Raw genomic sequence first — 9,551 nt, 5'->3', positions numbered from 1 at the left:
TTTATCAGGTGTGATTGATATAGTAATATTAGCTAAATTGACCGGTCTGCATAGATGGCATACATAAATAAATGACAATAAACAATTAAGGGCTCTTTGATGGAATCTGTAATTAAAACAATTGTAAATATAAATTAACAATGATTATTTACAATGATATTGAGTCAGTTCAGTGACATTTAGAAGAAAAACCATTTATAATACTGCCTGTAATTACTGCTATTTAATCCGTCTGTAACATTTGTATTTATCTAAATTCCATTTGTAACACTGTTTATATCTAAATTGTCTTCTTTATTTTATCTATCTTTATTTAAATTATTTTAATTTTACTTAGAGTTAGAGTTAGAGCAGCAAACAAGAAGGTGTACAGTACAAGAATATATAAATATATAAAAAAGTACATGAGAGACGATAGCTTATTATTTTAAAATGATCATTTATGAGCAATGTCTAAACATATCTTGCTAGTAATTTTTCTTGTCCATATTTTTTTCAGGGTTGAAAAAAATATTTAAAATCATTTATAACAGGGGTTCCCAAACTTTTCAGCCCGCGACCCCCAAAATATAGGTGCTAAAGACTTGCGACCCCCACTGTCCCTCAAATTGATTTAATGTGTCTTCATTTGGCTGGTCTGCAGAAAATAAGCCTACCTATATGAGCATGTGGCTGTGTTTCCTGTGCCTTTATGACTAAACCTACTGCTACTGATGCTTTAGATAATTAACTGTTTACTAACCCTAAACTTAGGAGTCATCTGGCAAAAAGAAAGGCAGACAACTCATCACATTTTCTAGTTTCACGGTTTTATTTCAAGGTTAGCTACTGTTCTTATCTATATTTTTGACTATAAATGATAAAAATGTACTTTTTTAGGTAACTTTTGTCATTCAACATTTTTTATTGCATATTTTCAGTATTTTTTTGTTGACTACAAGTTAACTAATTTTATAAAACCAACAAAGGGAAGAAAAAAAAGAAATACAAAAAATAATAATAAAAATAAAGAAATAATAAAAAATTAACAGTACAAACAAAAAGGAAGATAAACTTAAGAAAACAAAATAAATAAAACAAAAAAAATACATATTTTTTAATAACTTGAAAAAAAAAATTCTGGAAGACATCTCACGACCCCTCATTTGTGTCTCACGAACCCCTAGGGGGTCCCAACCCACACTTTGGGAACCCATGATCTAGTCAGTGATTTAAGACTGTGCTGTGCCTTCTATATAAGTCTGTAGGAATGTGTTGATGGGGTGGAAAGTTGTTAAAGGATGGATGTGTTCATTTTGTGTGTGGGGGGAAAATGTCAAATCTATGTAATATGTGATTGAGATGAAGATGTGATGCTTTATTGTTAATACAAATATTCTAAAAAATCAAAACAAAAACAAAACAAAAAAAACAAGCAAAGAAGAATACTTCCCTTGTCCTCATAGGGACAGATTTGTTGCAAGATGCAAACCTCAGACCAGCTCAGGGAATCTGTGGTAAATCAGTGTAGGGACTGCCTTCCTCCTCGGTTCCTTTATTTCTGGATGTGTATAGGTGCACTGGAAGCCCCGCCCCCTCCGATGTGACGCTGACCAATGGTGAGGCCGCGTGCTCCTGGGAGGGAGGGACGTCACATCATCATAGCAGCCGTGGTGGAGGGACTGACTGCCGAGCTGCTCCTCTGCTCTGACTCTCTACAGCAGCAGCACCTCTTGTTTTTGTGTTATTGTGTGAGACACCACTTTGACGCTTTACACGACTGAAGAAACACAACCATGGTGTCGTAGTGGGCTTCCTGAGGAGAAAGATGGATAAGTTTTTCGTCTGAAAGGATGTGTTTTTGAGGAGAAGAGGGAAACTGCCGGTTTGCTGTCTTCTTCACTCCCAGCGTTCAAGAAGCTAACAAGCTAACTGGGATGTTTTCACAAACCAGCCAGGCTGTTAGCCTGCTAGCTAGCTGAACCAGATGAAGACATTCGCTGTTTATATTCAGCAAACTGTTGAAATGCTTATTCCATCCGTCTTTACATAAAGCGAAATAACTGAGGGAGCATTTCAAAGCTGGTATGTTGGATGTTTCAGACTCCAGTGTCCTCTTTGTTGTTCATTTTAGATAGGGACAATAGTAAACTGCAACAAGTCTGGCACACTAATGCTTTAACGAGACACAAGTTTGTTCTCATTTAGTGCAGTGTTGATATTATTTACCTATCTTTCTTGTTGGCTAAACACGACCTCTCTGTGGTAGAAATGATAGTTTTAAGTATAGTCCACGTAATGTTATACATGGGGAAGTGGGGTCCGACTTTAGTAGGTGGACCGGGTCACTCTGTTGTATAGGAGAAACTGATGCCAGCTAGTCGATTCAACTATTGACGAGGAGACGAGGTGGATGAACATTATAAGTCGCCCACATGCTTTGGATCAGTTCCCGGACTTGTGAAAGGCATCTGAAGCAGAAGGTGGGAGACGTGAGCGCACAGCAGCCTGGGGGAAGATGGCGGAGCGATCCCGCAGGAGGTGGTGAAACTAAAACTTGGGCTCTTCTTGGATTTATCGCCAGACATCTTATCCCAGATCTTAGGACACATGCAGGCCAAAAAACGGTACTTAACCCTGTTCTCCGCCGGCGCGTGTCTCATCCTGTTGTTTTGTTTTGGGGGGATACAAGTCCCGCTGTCCAGACGGGGTCCCAGCCGGCGTGATGAGCGCAGCCTCTCAGGGGCGCGGTGGCGTCGCTTCCCGGGGTCCATGCAGCCCTACAGCTCCTGGGAGAGAGAACACAGCGACGACCACAATGAGCACATATCTCCCAGGCAGAAGAGGGACGCCAACTCAGGTGTTTACACTGGAAAACGCTGCAGGATGGACTCCTGCTTTGACTTCTCCATGTGTGAAAGGAATGGATTTAAAGTGTATGTTTACCCCCCGCAGAAGGGGGAGAAGATGTCAGAGAGTTATCAGAACATCTTGTCTTCTATTGAAGGATCTAGGTTTTACACACCTGATCCAGGACAGGCATGCCTATTTGTCCTGAGTTTGGACACTCTGGACAGGGACCAGCTTTCACCCCAATATGTGCACAACTTGAAAGCAAAGATCCAAAGCCTCCCTCTTTGGAATGGGGGCAGAAACCACATCATTTTCAACTTATACTCTGGCACCTGGCCAGACTACACAGAGGACCTTGGTTTTGACATCGGCCTTGCCATGTTGGCTAAGGCAAGCATCAGCACAGAAAACTTTAGACCAAACTTTGACGTTTCTATCCCACTTTTCTCTAAAGAACACCCAAGGACAGGAGGGGAGAGGGGCTACCTGAAACATAACACTATTCCCCCTTATAGGAAGTACATGCTGGTTTTTAAGGGGAAGCGGTACCTAACAGGAATAGGCTCTGACACTAGGAACGCTCTTTATCATGTTCATAACTCAGAGGATGTGGTCCTCCTCACCACCTGCAAGCATGGGAAGGACTGGCAGAGGCACAAGGATGCACGCTGTGACAAAGACAACACAGAATATGACAAGTAAGTACTATGTTGTTGACTTTACTTTATACTGCTGCTGCCGTGTCTGCGTTTGTTTCTCTTCCTCTATCCTGTTTGGTGTATCTTGTCATAATTTCTTCAGAATGGTTTTATGTTATCTTAAACTGGAGCTCACCATCTCTGAGGTAAGTGTTGCTGTCTTGAACATTTTCACAAAAGACCTCAATTGTTCCTGGCCCTTCTCATCAGGGGAGATTGTAGCTAACTCATGCTGGAACCAAACGCAGGGAGTGTCTGTTTAAGTCCATTCGTGTTACATTCTTTCACAGCACTGGTGCATTTATGAGAGTTTTCACATCATGTAGCTTTGCACATTACTTCAGATGAGAGTTTTCACATCATGTAGCTTTGCACATAACTTCAGACAGGAACGTGTAGTTTGGGATGCCATAAAGATATTTTCTTGTACTTCTTCCCAGAGTTGATGCAGAATGATGAGACAATCTCTAAATGCAAAATATTCTGGGTGCCGTCTGTCTGGATCCTCTTTTCCCTGATTAAATTTAATCCATTCTGCTCATCTGATTTATTCAATAGCAGAATAAATGTCCTAGTGGGCAATGGCGATTTGACTTTTAAATGTTCCTCATATCATATGACTTTATTTAACAAATTAAATATCATGAGGCAGATAAGTAGATTTGCTTTAATGTCAGCCACAAGAGTGACTGTTTTATTATTATAATTCAATTGATATCCCCATCTGTCCATATAGCAGGCTGTTCAGCAGTGCATTCATCTGCTTCTCTTGCTCTGAACGTCGCTGCCTATCTGCTCATCATTGTATTTTGAAACCTGATCCCCTTTGACTAAAATTGTCAATAGTATAGAATAACACACAGACCTAGATTCCAGTTAACATGATGCACATAGATTACCATTTTATGTGAGTATTGATGGACACATGGTCAAATCTTTAAACCCCCATAATTCCGAGCATGTATCAGCCCCCATCCTTGAAGAAGACTATCGCACACTGTCTCTGGCTCAAAAGGTGCTCTGTGATCGTCATCCAGTTCGGTTTTCCGTGCCCAAATCTGATGAGCAAACTGGTGCCTGTCTCCCATCTTTGGCCAACAGGATTCATTTCGTGTCCCCTCAGACTGTGCTGTGTTGTTACTGGTGACTGTGTGGCGCTGGGTGTTTGACTGTGGCTCTTTGGAGTGGATTAGTGGGGACAAAGCGCTGGTGCCAGTAAGGGGAAGCCACTCTGGCCCCTGTTTGCTCAGTCATTTCCCAGACTTACCCAACTGCATGAGCCAGGAATGCCCTGGCCCCAACCCGTGTCCTGTGTGACCCCTCAATGTTTGGGGACTTGCTGTCATTGACCCCCATGTCAACTCTTTACCTTGTTGTTAGTTTTTCATGTTGGATGCAAGAGGCAACCTCCGGTCTAAAGATATGAGTCCAATGTGGAAGTGCTAAAACTGCAGTTCACCGAGGATCTGCTTTAGGCTGGCTTCGGAAGTACCAGAAACCACATACACACCAATTCAAAAAAGCTGATCTTTACAGCAGAAATAAACATGTTTACACCCTGGTACAAAAGACAAGTGTAGTCTGGATAGCTCATTTCTCAATCGGCACACACTGTATGGGGGGCGATTTTTTTTTCTAACGCGGCAACTATAGCTGCTGGCTAGGAGGCTCAAAGCCCGCCTCTTCACGTCACAATCACTCGACAGCAGCGCATTATCATGAAACGATAGCAACCTGCAACACCTCTGTACTAGCTAGAAATACAATGGTAGTCCGGGCTGCAGTTATTTCAGTATCACATTGAAATCAGTGTTTCTTTGATGCTTCAGCAGACAGCAGATCTGAGGGGGCTGTGAGCTGAGCTGCTGCGAACATTAAGGCTAATATAGATTAGAGTGTTTTATGTTCCTGGCTTGTTAATAGAGATAGGATACCTTTATGGATAATTGTTCATAAGGACTTTACAGGATGCCCAATCTGCTTCTACAGGTTTTCTCTTGACTTCAAAAATGGACTTTGAATTTAAAAACTAAATAATGAAATTTGCATTTAAAAAAAAAAATCAATGCTCATCATTTTCTGTCTGATGCACCCGAGATAGTGATAATATAAACAAAATAATTTCCATTCTACATCGTGATCTATATTGAGATTAATTAATGTTCTCATAACAGTTGTGTCAGACTGTCAAACCAGATGGCGATAGTTCCGTGGCATATTTAATCACAGTATGCAGGTTTACCTGAGACACAAAGGGTTAAAGTCGGGGAAGGCCATGCATACATAACCAGCACATCTTGTATCTGTATTCTGTATTGCTCAATTTGAAAATCCAGGTATGGAAATGAGTATACATTAAATAATTGGAGCTTTATTGAGGAGTCTGCTATGAAACCAGACTACATTTGATCACAGTGTGTATTAGCGACAGGTGTTTTACACCGGTTCTGATTTATACCATGTAATGTGTTTTGCCTAACATTGATCCCCAGAGGATCCTCATGTTTGTGGCGGCCTGTGTAGGTGGGTATCAGCTTAAGAGGTTCATCCGTTTACTCAGCAGAGCAACATTCTCTCTATCACTCTTAAGACATGAGTTATCTGCTCTCTCTGCCCCTCGCTGCCAAGTGCTGGCAGCGAGTGATTTCACACAGTGAGACGAGTGGCATTGGAGCCATAACCCAAAGGAAAAATTAATCCCCCTGTCATTAAGTAGCATTGGGGGAGACACAAGCTTTGGGTATCTCTCTAGTCCTCGCCAGCTTAGTTGCATTGCATGGCTACAGTATGTTTAATGGTTCCCAGTGAGTGCATCCTCTGTAAGCCACACTGCTATCAGTCACCATGCTTTGGCTTGATCCCCTGTCCTCTGCAGAGTTTCTTTTAAATTGAATACAATTTCATTTGCAGATCACCAGAGCCCCAACTATAAACAAGATGTACATGTAACTTGAACTCATATGGGCACTCAAACTTCTCACATTGGAATATGAAGAGAAAACTTAACCATTTCTTCTTTATTCCAGACTCTTTTCATACAGGTATAAACCTACAGGTCTGTTTTTAAATGGTCAGATCGCAATGGTAATGGTAATGATCTTGAAGTAATAGAGAGAGTAGGTCACACCTCACAAATCTGATGTCTGCAGAATTGCGATGAAGAATTAAGTGTTTCAATTACAGACCTCCAAACTATTGCATCCAACCACAGCAGTCCTCGATAAAGTGCAAAGGCTGTGACACCTTATTACATGAATGCAACTTTTCATTATTCAGTCATTTAAAGATATACACTACCAGTCAAAAGTTTGGACACACATTCTCATTCAATGGTTTGTATTTATTTTAATTATTTTCAACATTGTAGATTAATACTGAAGACATCAAAACTATGAAATAATCTGGTTTTGCCATAATCTGGATTACAACAGTAGTCAAATAGGGCTATCCATTGTGTACTAACCCTACCTCTGAACAACACAACTGATGGTCTCAAACACATTAAGAAGGCAAGTCATTCTACAAATGAACTCTTGACAAGGCTCGTGTTCATTAGAAACCATTCCAGGAGACCACTTCATGAAGCAGACTGAGAGAATAGCAAGAGTGTGCAAAGCTGTCATGAAGGAAAAAGGGGGCTACTTTACAGAATCTAAAATATAAAACATATTCTGCTTTGTTTAACACTTTTTTTGTTCATCAAATAATTCCATATATGTTCTTTCATAGTTCTGATGTTTTCAGTATTAATCTACTGTGTTTAACATAATCAGAATAAATACAAACCCTTAAATGAGAAGTGTTTCCAAACTTTTGACTGGTAGTTTATAAGGTTGCTTTAATGAATAAAATAAACCTTCCTTAGTTTTAAACTTTGGTTGATACTCGCCCCAAATCACAAAATATGATATTAGACTCAGATTTATTTTTTTATTTACCAAAGACCCATTTCCCTCAGTTTATGTACATAAGAGGCGAAGTGAAAAGTGCACCTCCGGGCCAGATATACATGTTTCATGAGAAGTTTGTTTGAAACAGATCTGTTAGAAATATCTTGCAGTGTGCTGTGATTTTAAAGAATGCAGTTTTAGCCCCTGAGGACTCCGCTAGTAAAATGTGTGTGCAATAATAACCCCCTCGCATGATGCCAACACTGGACCTTGGTATAATACATTTTGTGCATAAAGTTTGGGAAGACCTGAAATTAATGCTGCCCATTGAAATGATCAGATCTTATGTATCACATTCAGTTTTAAAGTGATCAACCATTAAAGCTGGGGTTGGTAGTCAGATTTAGATACACTTTTTGTTATACTGGTTAAAATGATCTTTATGTCCCGATGGTAATCAATACGTAATGTGTTTTTAAAAAAGAGGGAAAAAAAGCCTCTATCTACAGCCGGAGTAAACCTGGGAAAACACCAACCAATCCCTGCCATCAGGAGCCAAATGATGAAACCAATCAAATCCCGTCCTGCCGTTCTGCCCGCCTCCTGCAAAGCATACATTTCATGTTTGTTTGTGTTTTTAACTTTCACTATGAGAATGGTTTGGTGTTTTCTTACCCCTGACTGAGACATGAGTTGACGTAGTGCAAAACACAAACGATGTGCTGAGGACCGGTTTTGAATCAGTCACCATAAATGGTTGTGAATCGGCGTCGCTCGTGCATGTGAGCGGGGGCTTCGTTTTGGTGGAGCTCCGAGGGGAGGGGGGGGGGGGTTAGACGGAGTCCTGAGGAAACGCTACATTCAAATTCATGCTAGTTTTCCGTGACCACCAACCCTAGCTTTAAGATTGCATTTGAGCAATGTTGATTTTTAAGACAACTGATGACCATATTATATTCCTTTTTTGAGAAGTATTTTGTGGATGACTACAGAAGAAGCTCCAGATGTGGTGGAACTCATGAAATCAAGCGTAATCCATGTGAATCATCCCCGATACAATTTTCTGACACAGTGTTTTGGTTACATGGAGCCTTGAGTCTTGCAAATTGAAGGGACCTTCATAAATGTAACTTTTCGAGATTGTTGTTTTACCCTCCTAGCTTGGGCGGCAGCACCGTAGCTCATCAAGGTCCAATCATTACATGAAGGAGTTTAGGAGTCTGCTTTGAGTGTAAATTTGGTGTTTTTTCTTGTTGGAGAAACTCCAAATGGTTAACATTACAGTCTTACAGAACTGATTCATCAGTCCCCAAAAATGCTGAATTATTTTCAGTCTGTAATCATACCCAGACCTGCTGCATATTCCCCGCCTGGCACCCGACTGTGCAGAGCTCTCCAAAGGGGTGAGACACTGAGGGGCCAAAGATGTGGGTGGGACAGTAGTCAAAGAAGCTGGTTGCCAGGGAGATCAATGTTTGTTTTTGGGTTGACTCTGAAGCTTCAAAATTAAAAGTGCCTCTGAGTTGGCTCTGTGCTGTAAACAACACACTAGTTTGAGTAAGCTGGTTGTAGCATGCAGCAGATCGGTCAGCTATCACACTGGTTGTGCTCTTAAAATATCTCCCTGGATCGAGCAGCTGTTTGACAAACAGATGGATTAAGAGTTAGTTTAAGACATAAGCTAAATGTGTGAATGTGTCCTGTATTCAACAGGTGTACCTCAGACAAATACCACACAGCATTAAAAAGCTCACGTTGCAAAGATCTTACTTTGGATTTTGTTGATATTCAACAAGAGCCGATTGGCTCAACCTGTGGGCCTGAGTTTCCATGCAGGTCGAGGTGTATGCCGATCCTGTTCTACAGCCCTATGGGTCAGACAGTACAGTCTGTGGTCTAACTGGGTGGAAGTAATAGTTTCTGTGCCTGGCTGTGGCCCTTTGTGAAACAAATCCCTCTTATCCTCTCCCACTGACAACAAGGAAGCCGTGACAGACTGAATGCAGCCACTCACCATAATTACCATGTAATGGCCATGCCATTTTTGTGTAATAGTTCAGACTTTATTCTCCAGATGTTGGCTTGGAATTTGTACATGTTCTTTTATGCCCTGTGTGAGAACATGTGGGCC

General features: G+C 41.0%; 1 protein-coding gene across 1 annotated transcript in view; it reads left to right on the top strand.

The window, feature by feature from the left end:
* Positions 1–1,634: 1,634 nt before the first annotated feature.
* The window catches only part of LOC117822649 (exostosin-1a-like), a 46,399-nt gene continuing 38,482 nt past the window's right edge, over positions 1,635–9,551 (top strand). The window contains exon 1 of the mRNA XM_034697497.1: positions 1,635–3,530. Within this exon, the coding sequence (XP_034553388.1) occupies positions 2,590–3,530 (941 nt within the window). The 5' untranslated portion in view covers positions 1,635–2,589. The remainder of the gene's footprint in view (positions 3,531–9,551) is intronic.

Source organism: Notolabrus celidotus, chromosome 12, assembly GCF_009762535.1.
Source record: "Notolabrus celidotus isolate fNotCel1 chromosome 12, fNotCel1.pri, whole genome shotgun sequence".
Lineage (NCBI taxonomy): Eukaryota > Metazoa > Chordata > Actinopteri > Labriformes > Labridae > Notolabrus > Notolabrus celidotus.
The sequence above is the reverse complement of the archived record's forward strand: the minus strand, read 5'-3'. Positions and strand labels throughout refer to the sequence as shown.